This window comes from Aethalodelphis obliquidens, unplaced genomic scaffold (assembly GCF_003676395.1).
Source record: "Aethalodelphis obliquidens isolate GAN/ISIS:26980383/991018 unplaced genomic scaffold, ASM367639v1 scaffold44, whole genome shotgun sequence".
NCBI lineage: Eukaryota > Metazoa > Chordata > Mammalia > Artiodactyla > Delphinidae > Aethalodelphis > Aethalodelphis obliquidens.
Window position 1 is genome coordinate 10,733,086 of NW_020837988.1, and position 13,473 is coordinate 10,746,558.

The 13,473-nt window shown below is 49.5% G+C and overlaps 1 protein-coding gene across 4 annotated transcripts in view; it reads left to right on the forward strand.

The window, feature by feature from the left end:
- RNF213 (ring finger protein 213) overlaps positions 1 to 13,473 on the forward strand; it is a 112,221-nt gene that overhangs the window by 21,788 nt on the left and 76,960 nt on the right. For all 4 annotated transcript variants that reach the window (XM_027080933.1, XM_027080932.1, XM_027080934.1 and 1 more), the window contains 8 exons: positions 3,015 to 3,539; positions 3,819 to 3,941; positions 4,527 to 4,702; positions 5,278 to 5,436; positions 5,770 to 5,972; positions 10,919 to 11,202; positions 11,884 to 12,140; positions 13,268 to 13,465. In XM_027080933.1, the coding sequence (XP_026936734.1) occupies positions 3,015 to 3,539; positions 3,819 to 3,941; positions 4,527 to 4,702; positions 5,278 to 5,436; positions 5,770 to 5,972; positions 10,919 to 11,202; positions 11,884 to 12,140; positions 13,268 to 13,465 (1,925 nt within the window). The remainder of the gene's footprint in view (positions 1 to 3,014; positions 3,540 to 3,818; positions 3,942 to 4,526; positions 4,703 to 5,277; positions 5,437 to 5,769; positions 5,973 to 10,918; positions 11,203 to 11,883; positions 12,141 to 13,267; positions 13,466 to 13,473) is intronic.

A 13,473-nucleotide genomic window follows, 5' to 3' on the forward strand; every position in this document is an offset into this window, starting at 1 on the left:
ATGTATAACATAAATGCAGGATTAACTAAGTGAATACTCACCCCCTACCATCCATTGTAAACGTGGGCAACTATTGGGATCTCCTCCCAACCGCCCCCATCCGCTGCCAACATCCAGAGGTTGTGACCCAGGTCCGTACATGCATTCCCAATCAGCAGTGTTTAGTTTTAGTGTGCATATTCCTGACTAATGTGGTCAAATGACAGACCACAAGAATTAGGAATACGTAAATATGTAACAAGTATCATACATATAAACTTGATTTTTGTCAAGGAAAATTTTAGACTTTAGCTTCGAGCCTTGCTATATGGCAGGCGTGCCAGCAGCCTGAGATCTGCCAACATCCCAGTCCTGTCTATAGACCCATGAGGGGGCCGGGCACTCACGTGCCCCCCATAGACGTGTGTTGAGAGAACTCTAAGTCACCTGTGCAAAATCTAAATCTCATTCTAGGGTTTTGAAGCAGCTTATATAAAGAACAGTTAAATAAGGATAAGAAAAGGAGAAAGCAAGGTAAAGGGGAGAAAGGCAAATTGGAAATCAGAAGTCAAAACCTTTTGTTCTTGGATCTGATCACAGAGCCGACTGAGGGGTGTGGGGTCCCAGGGGGAGAGGAAACATGCTGGTGCTACAGGGAAACACGGGACTTTCCAAGGAATTTATTTAATGAGACAGAAGTGATTAGGCACCTATAGGGGGTCAAGGATTGTTCTGGACACTGTGGATGCAGCAGTGAAGAAAACAAGGACTTCCTTCCTGGAGGGGAGAGAAAATAAAGACATATTTAGTTGACAGTGGCTAAGGAGGGAAATAAAGCAGATGCGGGGCTGTGAAGGTTTGCTTTCCTACTGAGGGTGTCCGGGTGGTCTGCTGAGGGGTGTGGGGCAGAGGACTAAGTGAAGGAGGTGTCTGGGGAAAGACAGAACCTGAGGCAGGAGGCGCCCTGCTCGTATAACTGGTGATGACACGAGAGGTCAGTGGTACTTATGGATTCCAGCAGGGGGGCCACGTCCACAGGGCCCCACGGGAGGGAGAAGGAGCAAGGGGAGAACGTGGCCCAGAGTCTGCCTTGTGGGGAAAGGCAGGCAGGTTCGAGCAGGTTTAGGTTTGGCTGGTTTGAATACTCTTTGTGGGCTCTGGGTTATAGGATTGTCTAGCTGTCCTGTACTTGGCCCTGCGGTGATTCAGGGCAGGGAATGTTGGCTTGGAGGGAGAGTTTGATAAAGGAGGTGGGGGGCAGGGCTCCGTGTTAGTTGGTTTGCAGATGAAAGATCTGCTCAGATCTTTCATCTGCTCAGAGAGATCCCTCTCTCTGGGAATTAGCTAGCCCTGGGAGGGGCAGTCTCTCCAGGATTAGCAAGGCCCCCGCAAATGCCAGAGCATCCTAAAATACAGAAAGTGAAAAACAGGATTAATACTGGAGGCCAGGGGATGAGGTTAGCAGGCAGTGAGGGCCAGTCCTGCAGGGTCTTCCGGCCACACGTACGCTTTGATTCTGAATGGGCAAGTCAGCGTATGAGGCAGCCTGTGGCTTTGGCCACCTTCAGACGTGTAGGACCCGGGAATCTTTGCCGAATGGATGAAACTGCCTCCTCGGCCTTTGGTGGCTTTCAGACTCAACCTGCGCCTCTTCCCTGGGAAGCCTGCGAGTCCTTCCAACATGCTAAAACCATTTGTTTTTAGTCTTTCTCTCCTACTAAACCATCAGCTTCATAGGGGAGGAACGTGTCTTACTTTCTTGTTCCATGCGCTTAGGACAACGTTCCAGGTTCCTTGGTAAATCAGTGTAGAACTAAGCGACTTGATTTAAGCCAGCCTCACGCTGAAAAAGGAGGAGATTCTGCAAAGGGCTTGGGGCTGTGGGGTCCGCACACAGCTTTCTGCTGGTCTGACCTGTGGTTCCCAGTGAGGTTTCATGTCAGGACCACCAGGAAAGCTAATGGAGATGCTGGTGCCCGTGCCCCCAGGCCAGTCGGATCAGTCGGGCGCCTGGGGTAGGGAGCTGCTTGGTCCTCGTGCTCACAGAGCAGGCCTGGTCTGGCAGCAGCACCATGGAAATGTAGAACCTTGGGTCCTCCAGACGTGCTGAGTCACCATCAGTATGTTGGCAAAATCTTCAGAGATCTGTACGCCCTGGAAGCTGGGGAAGTGACTGCCTCGAATGACCTTTCTTAAGCCTCTTTCTACTGCGATGTTAGCAGGGGTCAGTGTCAGGCTGGGAAATTGCCATGCAGGGTGGCCTGTGTGTCGTGTTGCTTGTTTCGAGCAGATGGGCACGAAGTTTGGTCAGGATTCTTGCAGAAAATCTGGAAGCTGACCCAGAGCAAGGCTGCCCCACTCCATGTGCAGAGAAACCCCGAGGCCTTCCGTCTCCCTCTCCCGGGGACTCAGCCCAGGCATGATTACTAGCACTTAATGAACCAATGAATACTTGCTCCAGAGCAGGATCCCCAAGCGTGCAGGGCATCCAGCCCCATGGGGTCCTCAAAGGGTCCTGCCACTCCTGCTTCTCACAGGCTCCATCTCTGATTCTGAAGTTGAGGATTCTTGCCTTTGAGCAAGGATCTCAGGCAGAGGTGTAACATGCCAGTGCGGGTGCAGGAAGGAACTACTTAGACTTCTGTTCATTCTTCCGTCTCTATTTTGTACATAATACGTATATGGAGTATGATGTGTGGGGACCTGTACCTGCTTTCTAACATTTGAAAGCCATCCTTAAAGGATGTCCCATGGGAAGGAATTCCATGTGAGGGTCTCAGCTTGGATTGGACAGAACGAAGCATGTGACCATCACTGCTCCCCACTTGTCCCTCCCCTCTGTTCACCACTCCCATTCACTTTGTGTCTCAATTTCATTCTTTCCAAGGTAAAGAAATGGTAGATTTAACAGATGTAAGGTGGTTTGGTCGAGCTACACTTGACGTACTTCAGAAATTGAAAGGAAATTGGAGGAAAACATTGGTGAGAGTATAGTAAACCTGAGAAATAACATGTGTGTCTCTTTTTCTGTTTAGAGGAAAGGGAGAAAAAGGAGAAAAAGGAAGAAAAGGAATCAGAATGCTTCCACGTCTGCAGAGTTGGATCCCTTGTCCTCATCCCTCTTGGGCCCCTGTAGTCTGAGTTCGCTTGCAAACCCTGAGCTCCCGGACACAGCCCCACCCCAAAGCCCAGCTCAGCAGGGTGGTCCCACCCACCAGACAAGCCAGCCCCCAAGTGTGGACAAGACGCCGCTGGAGGCTGTGGGCCGCCCTCTGCAGGGCCAGGTTGCGAGAGGAGTAGAAGCAGCTACGGGCACCGAGTCTCTGAGCAGCCCGGTACCCCAGGACCAGACTCTGGGAGGAGCCTTCCCGGAAGGGAAGGACCACCATTCCCCAAACCCCTCCAAGGGCAAAGGCCTCCCCACTTCTGCCAGTGAAGGCCCTCCTAGGGAGAGAGATGCTGCTCAGGAGCTCCCACTGCCTGAGCCAAAGGGGGACCACTCCAGGCCCGGGAAAGAGCCGCAGGCCACTGGGCAGCAGGCCAGGGCCCCTGCCTCTGGGGTGAGTTGTTAGGGGAGTGACGACCGGGGTTGGCCTGCTATGTCTCGACACCTTGCTGTGCAGTGCAGTTCTGACAGTACTTCACTGTCTGGGAAGGGTGTCCACTGGCACTTGCTCCCTGGGAAGGGGAGCTGTGGAAGGGGCTGCCCTTCCACCCCGAGCTGCTGACCCCTGTCACTGGGCTGGTGGCATATACTTACCCTTATGCCACTGAGTTAGAGTTTCCCTGTCCATTTTGTCCTGTTGGCCCTGATGTTTTGGGGTCTTTATTTCTTCCAGGCAAGTGTTGCTGCAGCTGAGCCAGCTGATGCAGGGAAAAGAGTTGGGAAAGAAGTTAAAAATCAGACTGAGAAAATGAAACAGCCTCCCACAAGTGTCCCTGCTTCCCGAGACAACCACCAGGTAAAGCGTCTCATTCCGACCTGGTCGGCTTTCCAGGAAGCCGTCCCCGTCCTTGCTGTCTGTCCCATGGGCTGCTCCTTTTGGCCCCGTTCCTTCCACAGCTCAATTTAATCATTTGGTGAATATGTGTTAGGTGCTGGGGGTGCAGCCTAACATTTGAAATGAGACCAGCTCCTGCCTTTTGGAGCTCACATTCTAGTGGGGAGAAAGAGAAAGTGAAGTCAGGCTGTGAGAAGTGCCGCGGAGAGAAGTAGGGCGAGGGGCTGGGGTGTTGGAGGTGGGTGCCAGGCAAGGCCTTCCAAGGAGATCTGAAAGAGTGACAGGCGAGTCGCGTGGCTGTCTGGGGACGAGCAAAGGCCCCCAGGTAGAGTGTGGTGGACCTGTTCAGGGAGCAGCAGGAAAGAGGGGCCATTGACAGCGGTGCGGAGAGGAGTCCTGGGAGGCTGTGGTAGGTGGACCAGAAGGCATTCGAAGGTTCTGAGCAGGGAAGGAATGTGACCACTCTGGCGGCTATGAGAAGCATCCCCTGTTGGGGGCAAACGTGGAGGCTGGACATCAAGATTGGGGTTTGGGTGCTTGTTCCAGGAAGCTGCAACCAAGGACCAGATGGGTGTTTCTGGAGGAAAAGCAGGTGAAAATGAGAAGGCCAAGCCGAAGGACCCGAAGAAGCCAGAGGGGAATAACAGAAATAATGCAGCCACCGTGAAAAATGAGAGGGAGCAAAGGAGCCAGAGGGAGAGCTCACACGGAGCTAAGGAGTGGTGGGTGTGACCCGGCTCGGGGTGGCACAGGCCTGGTCCCCACCCTGAGCGGGGGCTGGAAGGGGCCATGTCACCCCAGAGGAGATTCCCACCTTGCCCTCTTGTTGAGTCTTGGGGGAAAGGGGAACACTCAGGAGGTAGGCAGTGGAGGGGCACCTGTTCCAATTCCTTGCTCAGGTGAAATGCTCTGTAATATGGTCCCTGGGGTCCCTGAGGCAGCACGGGCCTTACAGAAGTCAGGAGAGAGGCTGTCACGTCCCAGAGTACTCAGCCACCCCCTCCTGCCACAGCCCTCAGCCCCTCGGAGCTGGGCAGAGATCACCCCCCCCCACCGCGCCCACTGTCCTCCTCCACTGTAGAGGGAGAGCCGAGGGCACCCACCCAGCAGACAGCCTGTCTGAAGTGTGGACGCTCTTGCACTTTGTTGGGGTGTGTCTTAGTGCACAGCCAAGAAACAAGGATCCTGTGTGCACACGTGTGCCTGTGTGTGTGTGTGGGGGGGTGAGTGTGTGTGTGTGCAGAGAGGTAGACTGATCCAAATATAATCGGTGTTTTCCTCCGTGGCTTTCCCCCAGCCCACTGAGCTCCTTGGAAGGAATCACGGTGTACTTCCATGCAATCATTTCAAAACATTTCCAGTTCAACCCCAGGCAACACAAAGTGTTTGTCAGGGGCGGAGAAGAATTTGGGAAGCCCGGATGGAATCATCATGTCTGCGAGATGTACTACACCAAGTGAGTATATCTCAGTAGGCCTGTAAGGAAATGTACAGAACATCCAGTCTTTGAAATACATTGAAATCATAATTTTTATCAAGTTGATTAACCCTTAGAACTTTGGGAAGATGAATATTTCAAACAACTCTTCCCTGTAATGCACTTCTTTGTCATACTTCACCTTGGCCTGTTTTCTGTCTCTGCATGAAAACCATGCCTTGTTCCGGAAACATCCTCTCAGTCAGCATCGATTTATAGCTCTGGGTCTGCACTCCGTGCTATGTTTGAGAAGAATGAAGATTTCTGGGAGAGGATTTTTGGATAACGGGCTGGTGTCCTGTTTATTCACAGAGACCTACATGAGAACGGGTCCCTTGTTGAAGGCAGAACCATCATTTCTAAGCAGCACCTGGATAAGCCCATTCCATACAAGTACGTCCTCTGGCGAGGCAAGGGCCCTGTGGAGTATGAGTTCATCTACAAATGTCAGCAGAAGGAAGGCGAGCACGTGAACCGCTGTCTCCATGTGAAATCTTCCCTTCTGGGCTCGGGAGGTAAGCCTCAGGCTGGGCTCCTGATCGGAGCTCAGAAGGCTGGACGTTCCTCCTGGGGATCAAAGGCTTTCCTTGGCCCGTGTGGGTCCTCTTTGCTTGGCATTGGCTCTGCCCTACCCCCCCAGCTCTATGTTTCATAAACCTGAGCTTGGAAGCATGTTTCTGATCAGGTTGGCTTAACCACTCACAAGAGTAAACAAGGGAAAGGATTTTTACTAAGGGAAAGGAGAGAAGATAGAGCTGCTGGGAAGTAAAGGGACTGGGGCCTAGAGGGGCAGCAGTGAGCAGGGGCAAGGGCAAGGGAAACAGGGCTGCCAGGACCACAAGCCCTTCCCAGATTTCCAAATGGCGACTGTGAATAAGACATCCAGCAGAAGCCATGAAGGGCTGGTCCACTGCCCCCTGCTGTCTGTCGTAAGTGTCACTCTTCTATTTTCTTTTTTTCACTTTATTCTGTTTCTCTTTCTTTCTCTTGTCTGTTATCTAATTCTTCTTTCTGTGCTCTGTTTTCTACTCACTGTATGCAGTGTGTGTGGTGTTTGTGTGTGTGTCAGGTGTGTGTGTCCAGTGTGCGTGTGTATTTGTGTGTGTGTGTACATGTGCATGTGTTCTATATAGAGAGTCTATATGGGTTCTACTTTTAGGAACTTGCTTAGATCTTCTTTGTGACTGACTTCTTGGTCTGTCATAAATATTCCATGTATGCTCAGAAAGAATGGATAATGAATTTTGTGACTCAAAAGCTGTATGTATATCTATTAGATAAAGCCTGTTTAATATTAAAGTCCTTGTTTAAAAAGATCCATCTGTCAGCTTTTGAGAGAGATGTTCCAGTCTGTCACCAAGACCAGGTGCTTTGTTTATTTATTTTTTTAATTATACTCATGACTTGTGTGGGTTAGGAGTTTGGATGGAGCACAGCAGGGCTGGCTGGTTTCTGCTCTCTGACGTCTGGGGCCTCAGCTAGGAAGGCCTGAAAGCTGGGAGTGATTTGCTGGCTGGGCTTTGGAATCATCTGGAGGGGTCTTTGCAGTTGATGCTGCCCGTGGCTGGGACCTCTGTTGGGCTGACAGCGATTGAGGTCAGTGGGGCAGGTGCTTGGTCATTTTGAACTGGCCCAAAGAGACAGAGAAGAAACTAGAGTCATGCTCTCTTTTTAAATGTGCCCAAGTGTTGACTTGATCGCCTCCAAAAGACTCTATCCTGTATGGGCTGACCAAAGAACAGAGCCCTGCGATACTTTCTGGTTTTGCCCTGTACTTGCTGGATGATCCAAACTGGCTGTTTCCATGCTTGAGGTGACCCCTCATCAGACAAGAGCTGATGCTGATCTAATCTTGCCGGACGAGGTGGTAGTGATTTGGGATAGCAGGTCCCATTTGCTCTTATTTAAGAAGCACTGCCTTAGTCACTTCAGATTTTATCTGGCTGGGTCCTGGTACTTAAGCTGTCAAACCAGATAGAGATGTGCTTTTCAACACAGAGACAATCATTTTAAAGTCCATTAAAAAGATTTTCTTTCCCTTTCTTCCTTCCTTCCTTCCTTCCTTCCTTCCTTCCTTCCTTCCTTCCTTCCTTCCTTTCTTTCTTTCTCTCTCTCTCTCTCTCTTTCATTGAAGTATAGTTAGTTGTTGTGTTAGTTTCAGGTGTACAGCAAAGTGATTCAGTTTTATATATATATATTTTTTCAGATTATTTTCCATTATAGCTTATTATAAGATATTGAATATAGTTTCCTGTGCTATACAGTAAATCCTTGTTGCTTATCTATTTTATATGCAGTAGTGTATATCTCTTAATCCTATACTCCTAACTTATCCTTTTCCCCCTCACTTTCTCCTTTGGTAACCATGTTTGTTTACTTTGTCTGTGAGTCTGTTTCTGTTTTGTAAATAAATTCATTTGTATTATCTTTTCAATTCCACATACAAGTGATATCGTATAATATTCTTCTTTCTCTGTCTGACTTACTTCACTTAATATGATATTCTCTAGGTCCATCCACTTGCTGCACATGGCAATATTTCGTTCTTTTTTAATGGCTGAGTAATATTCCATCACACACACACACACACACACACACACACACACACACATAATGTTTTCTTTATCCATTCATCTGTTGATGGACACTTAGGTTACTTTCATGTCTTGGCTATTGTAAATAATGCTGCAGTGAACATTGGTGTGCATGTATCTTTTCGAAATAGAGTTTTCATCTTTTCTGGATATGTGCCCAGGAGTGGGATTGCTGGATCATATGGTAGCTCTATTTTTAGTTTTTTAAGGATCCTCCATACCGTTTTCCATAGTGGCTGTACCAATTTACATTCCCATCAGCAGTGTAGGAGGGTTCCCTTTTCTCTACACCCTCTCCAGCATTTATTTGTAGACTTTTTGATGATGGCCATTCTGACCAGTGTGAGGTGATACCTTATTGTGGTTTCGATTTGCATTTCTCTAATAATTAGTGCTGTTGAGCATCTTTTCATGTGCCTGTTGGCCATCTGTATGTCTTCTTTGGATAAATGTCTGTTTAGGTCTTCTGCCCATTTTTTGATTGGGTTGTTTGTCTTTTGATATTGAGTAGTATGAGCTGTTTATCATTAAGCAGATTTTTAGGTTGTAGAGTAACTCAGAATTGCCAGATTATTTTCAGATGCTTTTTTCTTAATCGTGATATTGTTCTAGTGTTTTTCAATAATTATACTTTGCAAGCTTTTTTAAAAAATGAGTGTTAAAGCTTTTTCCTTATTGTTGCACGGGCACTTAAACTGCCTACTTCTTGGTGTGGGCCGTTCTATTTAGATGCCCTGTTGGTAGGTTGACATTGGAGCTCCCTGGGAGATGGTACCCTGGTGAGTTGGGTTAAATCAGGAGTTTTAAGCAGTAAGGAGGTCAGTCATAGTAACCAATGGAAGGCCTGATGGGAGTGCCAGGGAGGGCCTTTGTTGGCTTCTGAGGGTCTGGAGGTCACTACTTGAGCCCAGGTGGGGAAGTGCCCCAGCCCCTGACATCATCAATGCAGGTGATTTGGGAGGAGTGTCTGGAAGGCACTCTTGTTGATTGAGAGAAGTTTTGTGCTTTGTTTTATTTGGTGTGGTGGTGGTTTATCTTAAATAAATGTAGTTTTCATCAGTCCCAATAAACAGAGAGAGAGATGACTTCCCTCCCCTCTCCCTCCTTCTAAGCCTCCTGTGGGTGCTCTCATTGGTAGAACCCACTGCGGCAAGGCGGGCAGAATGGAGGTTCTGGGCTCCAGCCCTGTGACATGGGGGAGACCCAGACGGCAGATATGTGTGCTGGTGGCAGAAACAGCCATCACGAGCACTCTGTCCCTTCCAGTGCCTTTTTCCTTGTGCTGTGTTTTGCCTGAAACTGATTCTGCTGTGTCTGCATTCCTTGCCTACCCTCTTAGCCTCTCTGCTTTTGTCCCAACTCTTGCTGTTTGCTCTCAAGTTCAACTCTTGCAGCCCTGTCTCTGTTTCGCTAGACTGTTGTTGGTTTGTTTTTTTTTTTTCTTTCCATTCAATGTGATCATCATTTTTTTTTTTTTTCTTTTGTCCGTGCCGCATGGCTTGCTGGATCTTAGTTCCCAGACTGGTAATCGAACCTGTGCCCCGTGCAGTGGAAACGCAGAGTCCTAACCACTGGACCACCAGGGAATTCCCAATCTAATCATCTTTAATGGGTGAATTTAGCCCATTGGCATGAATTGAGACTGTCAGTGGAAGACTCAACTTTTGACAAATAATCATGTCTTTTCTCTCTACCTTGTTTCCTTGTTCTTTTTTGTACTTTTTCTAACTTTTGGATTTTCTTTCTCTTTTCTCTGGGGGTTTGGAACTTAAATATTTTATTTCTGCTAGTAGATTCTTCAAGACCAAGACCATTAATGGCCCTCCCTGTCCCACCGTCCTGGCGTCGAGGGTATCCCATGCCCAGGACATTGATTGGTACTCCCTTCACCTCCACAGCACTGGCCATTCCAGGCCAGCAGCTCTCACTCACCTTTTGTCTGGAAGAGCATTTTTATAAAACCGAGAGAGAGCCATTGTGTCCCACACCATATGGAGCAGGAAAAGCTTCCACAGGAGGTGATGCCTGAGGTCAGATCCAAACAGTGATTCCAAGTTATCGCTGGGCAGGGCCAGGATGGGGCAGGGATGGCTGAGTGGGGACTTCCAGCAAAGAGCAGACTGCACAGTGAGGAGAAGGAGACCTGTTCAGAGGCTGGACTTCCTGATTTTCATGGCTGTTTTTATGTACTTGTGTTGCCTCTGGTGCCTTACTGACCTCTTTGCCTTCTAATTATTTGACAATTGATTTTCCTGGGTTTTCTAGGTCTGTACTCATATCATTTCAGCTGGTTATAAGAGCAGCCATGGGTTCAGCCCTTGCCCCATGTCAAGGGCTGTTTTGTCTGCCATGTGACCTGTACCGTCCTTCATGGAGTGGGCACCACAGTTCCCAGGACAGAGGAAATGGGCACTTGCACCAAGTAACATACCAAAATGGTGCACAAGTGCTAGTGAGGGATGCAGTTTCAGTATGAAATTTTTGACCTCTGTGTGGTCATTTTCTAAGGAACTCATGTACCAATTGTGCTGAACCATCTAGTTCGACAAAGACATGTTTCAAGTATTTTCAGGGCAGCTGAATCGTGTGCCTCACTCAATTCACTGTAGGGTGTCCAGGTTACTTGTCCTAAACAGCCGTGCTCCACCCAGGGGCCAGGCCCCCTGTTGTTTATCTGTGGATGGGTACCTGGATGGAGCAAGTGTTGGCTGCCTTCCATTTACCACGTTCTGTGACGTTCCTGTCTTTCTTCCCTTCCTTGGCTCCTTCATCCTATTTCTTCTGGTCAAGATCAGCCTTCCCGGGTGGAGTGTCCAGGTCTAGTGGTTTTGATGCTCCTAAGTATAACATTGCTCTTTTAATCTTAGACTGGCACCAGTACGATGATATAATTTGTAGGAGGCCCCCTGGGAAGTTCCAGAAATTGATGGATTATCTAACAGATGGTATAAGGAAAGACTTGGTGAAAGGGAAGCAGATCGCGGCTGCGGTCATGCTGGACCGCATCTTCAGCATCCTTGAGACCTGGAATGCCATCAATTTAAAGAACTTTTTCACCCAGTTCCAGCAGTTTTATTCTGTCATTCGGGTGCCCATGATCTATGAAGGAGAAGAACAGCTGTGGAGCACTCTGCAGTACGAAGAGAAGGAGGTACCAGGTCTCAGGGGTGTCAGCAACAGCTCCCTTCTCTTTCTCCTGGGCACTCAGCATCACTCCACCTCCTAGTGGCCAGATGACCCCTAGAATCAGTGGACCAGGAGGATGGGGGCAGGATATTTCAGTCCCTTTTCTCCTAGTACCACCTCTAGGGAATTCTTTGTTCTCCGCATTTTCTTCCTCCTCCCACCTCCTCACCTGCCCCCCCCACTGGTCCCACCTCCTCACCTGCCTCCCTCCCCCACTGGTCCCACCTCCTCACCTGCCCCCCTCCCCCACTGGTCCCGCCCCCTCACCTGCCCTTCCCCTCCACCACAAGAAGGCTGGTGCCCTTCACTGCATCTCCACCTGCTCTGTGGTATGGCTTAGGCATTTCTGAGACAGACCTGGAGCCACACCTGAGATGACCAGTATATCCTTATAAGGCTCAGGACCCCGCACTTGATAGCCCCTCCATCATGCTGAGGCCTTTGGACGTACCAGTGGCGGCACCTCCCGAAGACCCAGGGCGAGGGGGATGCTCAGGGTTTAGTGGGGAGGCAGGCAGTGGGTGACCCCTCCACAGAGCCCTCCCTGCCCAACTGATGGGGAAGTAAGCATAGTGATGGGCAGCTCTTGACACCTCTGGTGGGTTCAATGCCGTGGTTCTGTATCTCCCTTTTCTCCTGGGAGCAGGTGAGAAAGCACCTGTGGGAATGTTTGACAAAGAAAATGGCACCATTTCTGGAAATGAGGGCGGACCCTCTGCCTGAAGACTGCCCGGTGAGGAGTAAATTGAGAATGGGCCTGATTGTCCTTTTCTCAGTGGAAAAATTTCACTTTCTCTTACCGGAAAGTGACCTGAGCTCACTCTGTTGCCTCCTTTGCTCGAATGCCAGTTCACCGGATGCCCTTCGCAAGGATCTGATCCACATCCTTGAAACATCTCAGAGGTAGTGTGTGTGTGTGTGTGTAAAGATTTTCTAGCTCTCTAATGGTTTTTATCTGATTATAAAAATAAGTGCTTGTCAGAGAATGGATGAAGACATGCAAGGAATAAAAACTAGCCGTAACTTTACTGCTCACTGTTGTCGCGTCAGTGTCTGTCCCACTGGCCTCTTCTAGCCGATATACCAGTTTTCATCTTATTCACGTTCTCCTGAGTACCCTGCTTTTGAGCAGCTTCAAGGTGTATCATGACTCAGCCCCACGTGCGTGTATCTTGGGGGGGGTGTCAAGGTAAGACAACGAAGCCGGACTTGAGGATGTTTGTGGAAGTACTGTGGGTGCCCTCCCCGTGGCCTCTGCAGTTGCCGTGCCCAGTTCACGAGCCAGAGTGTCACTGCGCTGGGCCCGGAGCACTCGTGGCGTGGAGGCCGCGGCCTGTCCTGAAGGCACTCATGTTTCACTGGGTGGAGGTGCCGCCCCAGAACCCTCTGATGGTCCCAAGGTCTTTTTTCTGGAGCTGTTTGAATTGAACTTTAGGGTGATATTGGGCAGCCTTCTCTGAGCAGTCAGTCTTATGGAACACCTGCCTTGTGGTTTTACAAATTTAAAACACCCAGTTAAACCCCGTTCATTTTGAAAGAGAGAAGAAATGCTGGCAAATGTACAAGTGTTTCCAGGTCTTAAGAAACATCCGTGTTTTGTGATTGTAGGGAACATGCCGTGTATTATTTATAGGCTCCTTCCTTACATGTAAAAAGTTGCTTTATATGTAGATTTACTGTTGCCAGATGACCTGGGTTCAAGCCCCAGCTCTGGCACAGGGGGCCTTGCATAGATCACATGCCTCTCTGAACCTCTGTCTCCTCCACTGTCAAGGAGGTTGGAAAGATGCCACCAGGAGTTTGCTCTGGGGCTTCGAAAGGGCCAGTTCAGTGCCTGATGCTTTTTGGGGGTGCCGAGGGGGCCCCTGAGGTTTCTCCCTGATCTGGTCACTCTGTGCTCAGACACCCAGCGCGCTCTTATCTTATGCTCTGTGCGAGGAGCTGTCCCTTCGCTGGTGGGTGTCAGACCCCCGGGGCTGGCCTGACACTGGCCGTGCTGGGCTCACATGGGATCTCTGTTCCTTTTCTAGCTGGCGAGCATCCATGGTAAACCTGTGCCAAATGTGCATGGACAGAAAGGTTGACCATTGGGTGTGTGCCCTGCCTGTGCTGCACCACTGCATGGACCTGTCCTCACCAGCCCAGGACTCAGGCGTGCAGCCCGAGGACACCTGGGCAGCCCTTGAAGGCATCTCCTTCTTGGAGTTTCGGGAAAAAAGAGCAGATCAGTAAGTTA